Source organism: Saccoglossus kowalevskii, chromosome 1 (genome assembly GCF_978046115.1).
Source record: "Saccoglossus kowalevskii chromosome 1, keSacKowa6.1, whole genome shotgun sequence".
NCBI lineage: Eukaryota > Metazoa > Hemichordata > Enteropneusta > Harrimaniidae > Saccoglossus > Saccoglossus kowalevskii.
The window spans coordinates 46,349,091-46,364,112 of record NC_140641.1 but is presented as its reverse complement, the minus strand read 5'-3'; the positions used below and the strand labels follow the sequence as shown (position 1 = coordinate 46,364,112).

The window sequence follows — 15,022 nt, the reverse complement described above, 5'->3', positions numbered from 1 at the left end:
AGTTCTTCACAATAATTAAGTAGAAAATGAATTTAATTTCTAGTATATTTTGTCAAGCATGCGAAAACAAACCAGCTATAATAATACTTGGAAGCTTCTAGATCTCAGTAATCGCACACATGCTGTTCAGTATACGTAAATACAATTTTATACCAGTGTTGTATTTATTTTATTTATTGAGGCAAATATGGGCAAGAAGGCAGGAACGCACTTTACGCATGCGCGTAAGTGGTATATAGTCGAAAATGCGCCTCATCTTTTTCACACGTAACTACTCTCTAGACGCACCCTTACATACACGTAATAATATATCACCTCTGAAAATATGGCCGCAAAATACACAGTATATCACTCGTTAAAATATCTTCCATACTCAATTAACGTCGGAGCAAGGTCATTGCGTCATAAAATTTAAACAGTTTGGTAATAGAATGCGAGCATGTATCATTAAATCTAATCATTCACCCTCCAAAACAAAAACAAAAAACAAAAAATCCCCAATACTTGTTTTTGTTCTATACATTGAGATCGACTTTGGTAACACCAAACTGGAACTGTTTCTTGTCAATGTTTTTTACAAGTTGATTCGAAATGGTAAAATAGTCTTAATTTGTTATAGTACGTGTTATCAATATACAAACACATTAGATGACTTTTTTGGTTTTGACTGTTTGCGTAAACCACTATACCATAGATTTTCCCCTCACTTTGGTATTAGTGTAAATTATATAATTATTATAAATTGGAAAAAACAAAACGATTCGTGACATATTTTAATTCACTCAAACTCGGTGATTGTTTAATTGTGGTCAAACATCACGTCATATGCAGGTGAAGATATATGACATACCTATTTCAACTGTCATTCATAGGGTAAACTTTGTGGAAGAATTGCTGTAGTATTTGGTGGGACTGCTGGCATTGGTATGGGAATAGCAAAAATTCTCAAAAAAGAAGGAGCTAAAGTAGTGATAACCGGGAGGAATGAACAAAGAGGTATAGTTATATTTACAGTAGAATGTTGTTACATATCCTCTCAATGAAATATGCACGTCCTTTCTGGTTTGATTATAAACCACCTCGTAATCACTGCCAATATCTAAATCGCCTGGTCATCACTGTGACTATAAATCGCCTGGTAATTACCGTGATTATAAATCGCCTGGTAATCACCGTGATTATAAATCGCCTGGTCACCACTGTGATTATAAATCGCCTGGTAATCACTGTGATTATAAATCGCCTGGTAATCACTGTGATTATAAATCGCCTGGTCATCACCGTGATTATAAATCGCCTGGTAATCACCGTGATTATAAATCGCCTGGTAATCACCGTGATTATAAATCGCCTGGTCACCACTGTGATTATAAATCGCCTGGTAATCACTGTGATTATAAATCGCCTGGTAATCACTGTGATTATATATCTCCTGGTAATCACTGTGATTATAAATTGCCTGGTCATCACTGTGATTATATATCGCCTGGTAATCACTGTGATTATATATCGCCTGGTAATCACTGTGATTATAAATCGCCTGGTCATCACTGTGATTATAAATCGCCTGGTAATCACTGTGATTATAAATCGCCTGGTCATCACTGTGATTATAAATCGCCTGGTCATCACTGTGATTATAAATCGCCTGGTAATCACTGTGATTATATATCGCCTGGTAATCACTGTGATTATAAATCGCCTGGTCATCACTGTGATTATATATCGCCTGGTAATCACTGTGATTATATATCGCCTGGTAATCACTGTGATTATAAATCGCCTGGTAATCACTGTGATTATAAATCGCCTGCTCATCACTGTGATTATAAATCGCCTGATAATCACTGTGATTATAAATCACCTGGTAATCACTGTGATTATAAATCGCCTGGTCATCACTGTGATTATAAATCGCCTGGTCATCACTGTGATTATAAATCGCCTGCTCATCACTGTGATTATAAATCGCCTGGTCATCACTGTGATTATAAACCGCCTGCCCATCACTGTGATTATATATCGCCTGGTAATCACTGTGATTATATATCGCCTGGTAATTACTGTGATTATAAATCGCCTGGTAATCACTGTGATTATAAATCGCCTGGTCATCACCGTGATTATAAATCGCCTGGTCATCACTGTGATTATAAATCGCCTGGTAATCACTGTGATTATAAATCGCCTGGTCATCACTGTGATTATAAATCGCCTGGTCATCACTGTGACTATAAATCGCCTGGTCATCACTGTGATTATAAATCGCCTGGTCATCACTGTGATTATAAATCGCCTGGTCATCACTGTGACTATAAATCGCCTGGTCATCACTGTGATTATAAATCGCCTGGTCATCACTGTGACTATAAATCGCCTGGTCATCACTGTGACTATAAATCGCCTGGTCATCACTGTGATTATAAATCGCCTGGTCATCACTGTGATTATAAATCGCCTGGTCATCACTGTGACTATAAATCGCCTGGTCATCACTGTGATTATAAATCGCCTGGTCATCACTGTGACTATAAATCGCCTGGTCATCACTGTGACTATAAATCGCCTGGTCATCACTGTGATCATAAATCGCCTGGTCATCACTGTGACTATAAATCGCCTGGTCATCACTGTGATTTTAAATCGCCTGGTAATCACTGTGATTATAAATCGCCTGGTCATCACTGTGATTATAAATCGCCTGGTCATCACTGTGATTATAAATCCCCTGGTCATAACTGATTATACATCGTGTCGTTTCTTAAATTGAAGCACTCAAAGATATATTTTGCCAAATGAATTAGGGATTGTTTATCTTTTGTTTTTAGAATGTCTACAGTCTTTTCAATATCAGATTTGTCAATCGTTGTAATGACATTTGTGGTATGGAGGAACTTGTTTCTTAAATCAGCATATAGAGAACATTTTAATAGAAAGTGGCTTTCATCTTCTATTTGTTTTTCCTGACAGTAGTGGCATTTTCTCTCTTCTACTGTTTGGTTGATGTGTCTTCCTGCCTCAATCTGCAATGTGTGCGCACTGATCCTTAGCTTAGTTGGAGCAGATCTGTGCGATGGGTTTTTAACATCTTCCAGATATTTTTCAAAATCGAAATTATGTTTTATCATTCTATAAGTTCTTAATTTATTTTTGCGATTTTTACCTTTGTTATCATTATATAGTGTCTCTTTAAAATGATTTTTGAACATTGATTTTAGATTGCTCTCAAGGGATGTAATAATTGTCACAGTATCAAACATATGGTCCATGTTTGTAATATTGAATATGTTTTTTGCGTGGGACACCCAATTTTTTATCCCCTTTGAGTCCATATCTTTACCTAGTCTGAAGGCCTCATAGATTAAAGTAATAACAGTTAAACAAACTGATGTATCTATAACGGCTTAATTATCGACTTATTAAGCGTTACGTCAGGTAACCAAGGATCGTTACGTTCTCCAACCTTCTAACCAAGCAAAGACACGCACAGATTGAATTTGTGTCGTGTCGTGTCGTCTCTGCGCTATGTGTAGAGGGCTCGCCTCGCGGAGAGCTCTCCAAGACTCTCCTACGACTAGCTTTATTGAAACCTTAACCTATCACATGGAAGTTTAAGAGCTTGAGGCGTGGCCTCCACACATTCCACTCCTGTAGCCAATCACACAAAGTACTTAACACGTCATGTATCATTAATTGTCCGCTATATTGAAAGACTACACATACCAAACTGTCGGGAATAACAATTCGTTGGCAACGTTTATATCGTAATTACTTCCAATCACTGACTCTACTCCCGCCTAGCACATCGTATAAGCCTAAATGATGACAGGTTATGAGAGAATGTCAAATGATATTAACCAGCCATTCACTAGAAACCAGCTATCAAGTTGGTATATAGACACATGGAAATAAATCCATGACATATCACCAAGAGGTTTACTTTATAAGTGACAAGTCCACAAGTGTTACGTATATGCCTGGAAATGGGCATTCCTCACTCACTAGCCATTTCCTTTGTCATTGTTACCAATCTGACCTGGTTCCTTATCTGGGATATTTCTCAACCCTTTTTCTCAAGTCTACCTAATTACGCATATATTCATCAGTCATGACCTTTGATTTGGCTTTATCCCTCATGTCATCCTCATTTACCAATTAGATGCCTGTTAACATGCAGTCTGCATCGTCTTTTGCACCAAGTTTTGCACCCACCCACCATACAGTTGTATTAATTATTCCTCTACATTACAATAAGTATAGTCTGCAGGGGGGTGTCACCAGGGATTCACAGCTCGGTTCGGACAACATGTTGCCCTTGCATGTCCCGAGGCGAGTCGAATATGACTCGAATATGAGCGCTGAGGAAGATGTCTTAATGACGCCTACACACACACGAGCCCCACAGACGGCTGCCTCACTCAAGCACCACGCTGTCATTGTCATAGGCGCGTGAGGTCATACTCTCCAACTTAGAGGAGCTAAACTCACGCAAGGTGCTCACAATGTGAAGTAAAGTCAAGCGATTCCCGAAATCTCAAGATACCAGTCCCGAAATCTCAAGATACCAGTCCCACTAAACAGGCCACTGATCTCGATAGTATAATGGAAAACTTGCTACTACGAGTTGTGGTATAGCTGATGTTAAAACGGCTTCAATGAAGTTCATGAGCCAGCAATATGAAGACCTGCGAAAAGAAAGTGCTAATCGAAACCAATAAGCAGCTTAAAAAAGATGATGATGATTTGACACATCGTGTGCTGCAGCTTGAAAGAGAAGCTGTTGACCTAAACCAGTACCATCGGCGAGTGAATCTTGAAATATTTGGAATCCCTGAACCAGAAGACGAACCTGAAGACACGGACAGAATAGCTCTCAATGTTCTACAATAAATAGAACCGGACACTACTTTCAATAACATTGATAGAACACACCGTATATATATCAGACAAACTACAATAACTCAATACAATGATAACAGAACACCTCGTCCACACTAAATCATAGTTCACTTTACAACAAGACGTCGTTGTGATGCCATATATGAGAATCGCTGTAAATTAAAGGATACTACCATCAGAGATATTGAATATATAAGGATAATACCAAAATATTTATTAATGAAAACCTCACTACATCAGGCCGAGCTCTCCTGTCAAAGGCAAACTATGCAAGAAAAAGAGCAAGCTTCAAATATCTTTGGACTTATAATGGTCGGATCTTTGTGAAGAAATCACCATCACACAATAAGATTGCCACCAACCATGAAGACGATAAAGAAAAAAAATCTTAAGTACACATGTCTATTAATTATCTTTTTATTATTATTTTTCTTTTCATGGTAGACGACTCTACCCTCCATAAATTTCAGTGTATGTCCTATTCCCTACACAATTTCAATTTAGAGTTTCCTCAGCCACCCCTCCCCCATGCTCTTTCTTTCATCTTATCTTTGAATAAAAATCCTGACCAGCTAAAGTTACTCTGTGAAGATACATTATCACCCAAATTTCATATTATTGCTCTATCCGAAACCTGGCATATCAGTGACTCTCCTCACTTCAATATAAAAAATTATATCTTTGTTAAGAAATGTCGTACAGGTGGTGCACCTGGTGGTGGCGTCGCTGCTTACATCCACAATTTCATTAACCACATGTTGGCAGACCCAATCAATATACCACACTCAGAATCGCCATGGATTCATTTACATTTGACAACTGGTAATTTCAATATGGGTATCATTTACCGGAAACCTGGCACTGTTGTTGATGAATTTAACCTTGGTCTAGAAGATTATCTTTCCAATGTCAAAGCAACTGAATCAAATTATATGCTTGTTGGAGACTTCAATATAGATAGTAGTAACGATGACTCTACAGTTGTGCAAGGTTTTATGAATAACATGGCGACTCTTAATTTTCGGCAACTAATCAATGTTCCAACTAGGTTATTCTTCCACTACCATTGATCATATTTATGCAAATTTCTATCATTTTTTTGTTCATTGTAGTACAATTCTACTTGATATAACCGATCATTTTCCAACATTTGCCTTTATTGAAAACTCAAATGCTATGTTTATGAGTCATGGTGTAAGTCTTGCCAGAACCGATTCCAGTTACAATGTTGACCAGTTCCATCATATTCTTAGTAATACAGACTGGTCAAAAGTATTATTTTCTTCTGATGTAAATGTAGCCTATGACAACTTTGTCACGTCCTTTAACACTGTATGTGATGTAATTGCTCCTGTGGTTGAAATCTAAAAGACCAATTAAACCTTGGATTACCTGGGGTATCCTTAAGTCAATTAATAAAAAACACAAACTATTTGTCAAACTTGTTAAAAGTCATTATGACCCAAACCGACTTTCCTATTTTGAACTTATTAACTTATTTCGGTGGGCAAGTGAACAAAAATAAAAATAATCTATCAAAACTTTGGAAGACTTTACATGATGTTACTGGGAAAGGTACCGGCAAAGGTGGGAAGCTGCTCATGTTATTAAAATCTGAGACAGCTGAGGTAATTACTGACCCAACGAAAATCAGTGACAAGCTTAATGCTTTTTTTGCTAATATTGGCAAAGACCTTGGAAATAAGATTAATCAGACCAATAGTCCTTTGAGTTATTCAAGTTGACTCAAGCCAAATTCATTCTTCCTCCACCCAGTTTGTGAAAATGATATAGAGTTAGATTTTAATAGTTTTAACCCAAATAAATCAAGTGGCCATGTTCTCTTCTCTCCCCGCCTCCTAAAAGATGCAGCTCCCTACATCAAACAACCATTATGTTACATTATCAATCTCTCCCTCACAGGTATCTTTTCAGACCAACTTAAACTCGCTACTGTTTCACCAATTTACAAGAAAGGTTCTCCCTATTTAGTGAGCAACTATAGACCAATTTCTATAATGCCAATCATTAGCAAAATTATCGAAAAAACTATTAACAAGCATTTAATTTTTTTTCTTGACAAACATATAATCATTAACAAATATCAGTATGGCTTCCGAAAAAAATATAGTACTAAGCTCGCTCTAATTGACCTTATCTTTGACCTTGTTAGAACAATTGACGACGGCAACATAGTTTTTGGTATATTTCTCGATCTAACTAAAGCCTTTGATACAATCAATCATGAAATCTTACTATCCAAGTTACTCATTTATGGCATCCGGGGCACTCCTCTAAATTGGTTTAAAGATTATCTATCTAACTGTAGACAATATGTTCATGTAGATGGTTATTAGTCCTCGACTCTTCCTATCAATTATGGAGTTCCACAAGAATCTGTCTTAGGTCCTATACTTTTTCTCTTATATATGAATGATATTCCTAAATCCTCTCCTTCCTTCCAATTTAAATTATTTGCTAACGACTCTAACTTGTTTCACACACTAACATCACAATCTGTTTTTGGTTAATGAATGGTGTAATGATAACAAATCAACTGTCAACTCAAACAAAACTAGTTACATGTTCTTTTCCTCGTCACATAAACGAGTAAATCATGACAATCAGCCTATCCATATGAATGACACCATTCTAAACAAAGTTGACGAAACAACGTATCTTGGCGTTCTGGATAAATACCTCACTTGGGAACCACATGTTAAGCATGTTGTAAACAAAATATCCCCTATCATCGGATTAATCAGCAAGCTTCGTCACTATCTCCCAAAATTTGTGCTCATTATGTTGTATAATGCCCTTATTCTTTCGCATCTCTCATATGGCCTTGAAGTCTGGGGAAATACATTTATAAACAACAGAAGAGATTAACACACATTATTCTACTCAAAGACCAATATACTCACAGCAAACCTCTGTTCTATTCTTTAGGAATTCTTAATATTTAACCTTCGGCATCAACAATTCCCTCGTAATCTTTTAGACTATTTTTCATTTCATTCCCACAACTATACCACTCGATCTGTAACAAATTCTGACTTTTCCCTTCCCAAAAAGAGAACAAATAAAGGTAAATATTCAATTGATTATAATGGTTCAAAACTATGGAATGCTCTACCCAGTCATTTGAAATCCATTAACAGTCGCGCAAGGTTCAAAGAAGAACTCAAAATGTATTTGTTTTCACTATAAGTTTGCAATTTTTGGTTGGTTAAGTGATTGGTTGATCAATTTAGTTGGTTGGTTGATTGGCATATTTGGTAATTGATTGGTTGATTGATTAAATGGTTGGTTGATTAGCTTAGCTGATTGATTGATTGGTTGGATGGTTAATTGGTTGATTGATTGGAAAATTGGTTGACTGGTTAATTAGTTAGTTGGTTGGTTAGTTGGTTGGTTGGTTGGGTAATTGGTTGGTGGGTAGGTTGGGTGGTTAATTGCTTGATTGGTTAATTGATTAGTTTGATTAATTGATTAATTAATTTATTTATTTATTTATTTCCTTATTTATTTATTCTGTATTTCTATGTTTAGTTCTATGTATTATTTATTTACTGTTGTAGCTAGTCTTTGTAGCATTTTTTGTAATAATCAATTGTGTTAGGTGAATACTATGCCCTTGTATTTTTCCCATTGAAATAATTGTATACAGGGGAACAGACTTGTCTGGCATTACGATTACTATCTTCTGTTACCCCAGCCATGGATCAGTTGCTCATTTTATTTTATTTTATTTTTTAATATTTATTATTTCACAATGTACTCTTTTCTTGTCGTATGTTTTTAGTTCTTTGTACTACCTGTAATCTATGGCAAATAAATAAATACTAATCAACTTTCTTCCAATACCTGTCATTTCTTGGGCATTAACTGAAGATTTGATTTATTCAAAACGACAGTTTAGGTTAGGACAATGCAGTGAACAGTTTAAAACCAATTGTATTCACAATCTTAAGCTCCGTAAAACAGATGAGATTCAAACAGGAATAGCATCCAGTAACACCACAATTCATGTAATAACGATATTTCTCAATAACACTAACAAATGTTCGCTATTTGCTCAAACATCTAAATTTCATGAACAAATAAATCTTGAAGAAAAAGCAAAAATAGTATAAATCTCAGATACTGAGCATATATGTACCCCATTGGCGACCAGTGTAACCTTAGGATAATCGAAAATATTCGAAATGCAAAGAGACTTGAAGAAAAATGCTTCCATGTGCTGTTCCATTAAATAGTGACAATGCTCATGGGCACAGTAGAAGGAGTCACATGCAAAGACAAAATTGTTAACAAGTAAAAGTATCCAATATGCAACTGAAAGTAAATAATACTGCCTGAAATATCTGGCAGGCCACACATGTAAAGGTATATTTCAAGCAGAAAACACACCAAAACAAGGTGTAGTACAGAATGTATACACTGTATTAAGATGATTGGGATTTTTACACAACGTTTTGGAGTTTCTCCACAGATCAACACTTGTCACAATTCCCCAAAACGGCATACAATTATATGATGAACCAGACTCATCAATAACAATAATGCATGAAGCATACACGTTATAAGTATAAGCAGTAAACTAAGATCTGGCATTACAAGTTGCTAATACTGCTCTTTAGACCTCATGGACACGTCAAAAAATAACGTTCAAAATAAAGTTCAAACTGTCATAATGTCCTTACCGGACATTTGTTCACTAAATCAGTACTTTTCGGCTTTACTACCAATAGTTTATTACCAAAATTCCACTTTACAGTAATTAAGTCAGACTGTCCTCCATACACCATGTGATTCGACGACTCACCACATCTGGAAAAGGGACAAGTTTTCATTCCATAATACTTGCCGTTTTCAACCCAACTACAGTGACAATATATGAATGCATTCAAATGAACTACCATTCACAGTACAGTTAATTTAACTACTAAGAAACGATTATACTGAAATCGCAACTTAACAGTTTATATGTGCTGTCGCCTTGCCCATCTCCCTCACCAAAGGATGGAAACCCTCAATTTAGCAGACCTCTACTCTATATACTTGGCTGACCTAATACAGCATCGTTACCACAGACTCCCTCCAACTCGAATCATGAACGCCTTGCCAGTTGATAGCAAAATTACGAGTCACCAGGAATAGAATTGCAGGGGATGCTCTCTCCTGGACAACTCTACACTGCAGAATAACCAACTTTCATCACAAAACCAGTCCCATTCATCACTCCAATCTATGCTAGTAAAATTCCATTCACCCACCTGTAAGTGCAGAACACTAACACCCAATTAACACTCTAATACCAACACACTGCTAATTAAATCATGACCTGATTCATGTACAGACTAAATAATGTTGGACGAATATTGCAACCCTGTTTAACCCCAGTAAATGATCCAAATTTACTTGTCAACCCTTTGCATGTTTTTACAGTGTAAACCACCCTGTCATACATAAATTTGTCCTTAGATTACACAGGAATACATATGACTGTGAATTTAACCCAGCACATCAAGTCAGCTCTATTGATTTGTTCTTAGATTACACAGGAATACATATGACTGTGAATTTAACCCAGCACATCAAGTCAGCTCTATTGATTTGTTCTTAGATTACACAGGAATACATGTGACTGTGAATTTAACCAAGCACATCAAGTCAGCTCTATTGATTTGTTCTTAAATTACACAGGAATACGTGTGACTGTGAATTTAACCAAGCACATCAAGTCAGCTCTATTGATTTGTTCTTAGATTACACAGGAATACATGTGACTGTGAATTTAACTCAGCACATCAAGTCAGCTCTATTGATTTGTTCTTAGATTACACAGGAATACATGTGACTGTGAATTTAACCAAGCACATCAAGTCAGCTCTATTGATTTGTTCTTAGATTACACAGGAATACATGTGACTGTGAATTTAACTCAGCACATCAAGTCAGCTCTATTGATTTGTTCTTAGATTACACAGGAATACATGTGACTGTGAATTTAACCAAGCACATCAAGTCAGCTCTATTGATTTGTTCTTAGATTACACAGGAATACATGTGACTGTGAATTTAACCCAGCACATCAAGTCAGCTCTATTGATTTGTTCTTAGATTACACAGGAATACATATGACTGTGAATTTAACCCAGCACATCAAGTCAGCTCTATTGATTTGTTCTTAGATTACACAGGAATACATGTGACTGTGAATTTAACCAAGCACATCAAGTCAGCTCTATTGATTTGTTCTTAGATTACACAGGAATACATGTGACTGTGAATTTAACCCAGCACATCAAGTCAGCTCTATTGATTTGTTCTTAGATTACACAGGAATACATGTGACTGTGAATTTAACCCAGCACATCAAGTCAGCTCTATTGATTTGTTCTTAGATTACACAGGAATACATGTGACTGTGAATTTAACCCAGCACATCAAGTCAGCTCTATTGATTTGTTCTTAGATTACACAGGAATACATGTGACTGTGAATTTAACCCAGCACATCAAGTCAGCTCTATTGATTTGTTCTTAGATTACACAGGAATACATGTGACTGTGAATTTAACCAAGCACATCAAGTCAGCTCTATTGATTTGTTCTTAGATTACACAGGAATACATGTGACTGTGAATTTAACCTAGCACATCAAGTCAGCTCTATTGATTTGTTCTTAGATTACACAGGAATACATATGACTGTGAATTTAACCAAGCACATCAAGTCAGCTTTATTGATTTGTTCTTAGATTACACAGGAATACATGTGACTGTGAATTTAACCCAGCACATCAAGTCAGCTCTATTGATTTGTTCTTAGATTACACAGGAATACATATGACTGTGAATTTAACCCAGCACATCAAGTCAGCTCTATTGATTTGTTCTTAGATTACACAGGAATACATGTGACTGTGAATTTAACCAAGCACATCAAGTCAGCTCTATTGATTTGTTCTTAGATTACACAGGAATACATGTGACTGTGAATTTAACCCAGCACATCAAGTCAGCTCTATTGATTTGTTCTTAGATTACACAGGAATACATGTGACTGTGAATTTAACCCAGCACATCAAGTCAGCTCTATTGATTTGTTCTTAGATTACACAGGAATACATGTGACTGTGAATTTAACCAAGCACATCAAGTCAGCTCTATTGATTTGTTCTTAGATTACACAGGAATACATGTGACTGTGAATTCAACCCAGCACATCAAGTCAGCTCTATTGATTTGTTCTTAGAGTACACAGGAATACATGTGACTGTGAATTTAACCAAGCACATCAAATCAGCTCTATTGATTTGTTCTTAGATTACACAGGAATACATATGACTGTGAATTTAACCCAGCACATCAAGTCAGCTCTATTGATTTGTTCTTAGATTACACAGGAATACATATGACTGTGAATTTAACCAAGCACATCAAGTCAGCTCTATTGATTTGTTCTTAGATTACACAGGAATACATATGACTGTGAATTTAACCAAGCACATCAAGTCAGCTCTATTGATTTGTTCTTAGATTACACAGGAATACATATGACTGTGAATTTAACCAAGCACATCAAGTCAGCTCTATTGATTTGTTCTTAGATTACACAGGAATACATGTGACTGTGAATTTAACCAAGCACATCAAGTCAGCTCTATTGATTTGTTCTTAGATTACACAGGAATACATATGACTGTGAATTTAACCCAGCACATCAAGTCAGCTCTATTGATTTGTTCTTAGATTACACAGGAATACATATGACTGTGAATTTAACCAAGCACATCAAGTCAGCTCTATTGATTTGTTCTTATATTACACAGGAATACATATGACTGTGAATTTAACCAAGCACATCAAGTCAGCTCTATTGATTTGTTCTTATATTGCACAGGAAAAGCAGCAGTAGACAAACTAGGAGTTAATTTTATCCAGGGAAATATAAGCGATCTGAAAGATTGTGAACGAGCTGCTAAAGAAACAAATTCCTTATATGGGAAGATTAATATATTGGTGTGCAATGCAGGTGAGTATATGTGTTTGTGACTTATTTATCCCAGTAAGTAACAACTCAAGCTAATCATAAACAATCTTTCTTCCCATAACAAAACAGTTTTAGTTTTATCTAGTGGAATTACTCATAAACCACCACTTGTCAAATTATTTATGTCATAGGTTGAGTGGTTTTACTTGGGCAATCCCGATTTGGGTTACCCAGCTGAAGGTCAAGTGAAGCAATAATCGAAATCCTAACAAAGCGTCAAATTAAAAGAAGTTGAAATTAAAGATTAAGAATAAAACTGCATTGTCATCAAATTTTCGCATATACACTTAAGGTAGAGATGCAGTTTACCTGACAGGTATTTTAATTAGTTAATTAGGAAACCAAGATGACCTCTCTTGTCCACAAAACTTTCACTACTTCAAGTTTATGCATAAATTAACACCCAAGCTAGTTGTCTGTACGATTCAACCAAAAACAATGCCCCGACGGCGTTTTGAAGATAAACACATTTTCAATTGTTTGTGAAAATTTCAAAACAAAAGGTCAAGGCGTCCAGGAGCTATTTTTTTTAAAGCTGGGATGTGCACTAAAAAGAAGCTGAGATAATTGCTAATTTGCATAACAATTCACTAAGAGGTTTGCTAATGCTCATAATTAAAATGGCTGTAGCAGTTCCAAATTTAAATGTATTATCGTTTTGTTAAAAGTTAAATATAGTGCATAATATGGAGATCCCGTCATTTCTTTTTTTCATCATGTTTCTTTTTCATTATTTATGTACAGCCTTGCTAAATCTTGCCAAGCATTCAAAAGAGAGAATGTTTGCACCTGTTTGCATCTATATTTTAAAATCGTTTTTTGAGTATGTTCCACCATTCACAATTCTACAAAATTTGTACGGTCTATAGCCAAGACTGTCTGGATAATAAAAAGCAAAAAAAAAAAAGTTCACTCCCAAGTGCCCACGAACCTGCATCTGGTTATCTTCTCTGTAGACTGAGCTGATAATACTTATCATTATCCACCAATTATCCTTTCATTATATTTTAATATCTTTTCTGATATAACTTCGAGTCATTAAATGCAAAGTATTTATATATTTGTTCTGACAATCAAAATACCGTATATTGCATTCTTCAAACTACACATCTTGCAGTCCAGTTGAAAAAGGCAAATCCCAATTTTGTTCAGATGCTTATACAAATGCTCTTAGCGAATAATATAATTGTTTTCAAACTTGATTATGGGAGAGTATAGCTTCACTACTTGATTGAAAAGTGACACAACTGTGTAGGTACATCAAAATACCATGACAATATCATAGGTAATTATTTATCTGTTCCAAACAGCAAAAGTGTGAAAAATGTACCGTTTTCTCAAATGTCAGGCTGGCTGGGATGTTTTTTGTTTCCGAGTTCAATTTGAGCAGCGATTTTCCCACAAGAAGAAAAAAAAACAGTTGTCTCATTTTAAATAGGCTGAACTGTTACCATCATAAATCGCATGTATTTGCATGATTTTTCCATAACATCCAACATTTTGTTGACATAAGAAAATAACAAAAAACGCAGGTAAGCAAACAATAATCTGAATTCCCCATTAACAACAAATTATTTTGTATGATCATTGATCTTCAAAACACTTTTATTTATCTTGTTCGCATGAACTAAAGTCTGGCACGTCTCAAGGCAAAAACAGTCTCTGTGTTATTTGGGTGCAGTATCAGGGGGGAAATTCTCTTTCTCTCGGGTTCTCCACACTTGTCAGGGGGGAATCTCGTCTCGTCTCTCTATCTCGTCCCCTTGAGGTACGGGATCGGGAAAGTCACTTTAACTTTACAGTCAAATAAGACACACACAACGAAATACGTTTCAGCTCTCGTCTTAGTCGGTCAATCGAGCACTCTATAAGACACAGCGCCCTGGGGAAAAGTCCCCAAGACTCTCGCAAGGCTGACCCAAGACTAGCCCAAGACTGGACTGCGTCAAGGCTCGCCCCTGGACTCTCTCGGACTCTCAGACTGGACTCGACTGCCCAAGGCTGCGTCTGTCGTGGAGTATTCGCCAAGACCAACTCAAACTCTCTTTATTCATTTTCAAAAC

At 36.2% G+C, this 15,022-nt stretch overlaps 1 protein-coding gene across 1 annotated transcript in view; it reads left to right on the top strand.

The window, feature by feature from the left end:
* The window catches only part of LOC100378185 (uncharacterized), a 58,384-nt gene that overhangs the window by 36,561 nt on the left and 6,801 nt on the right, over positions 1-15,022 (top strand). Inside the window, exons 2-3 of the mRNA XM_085496450.1 lie at positions 873-996; positions 12,810-12,941. Of these exons, the coding sequence (XP_085352576.1) occupies positions 873-996; positions 12,810-12,941 (256 nt within the window). The remainder of the gene's footprint in view (positions 1-872; positions 997-12,809; positions 12,942-15,022) is intronic.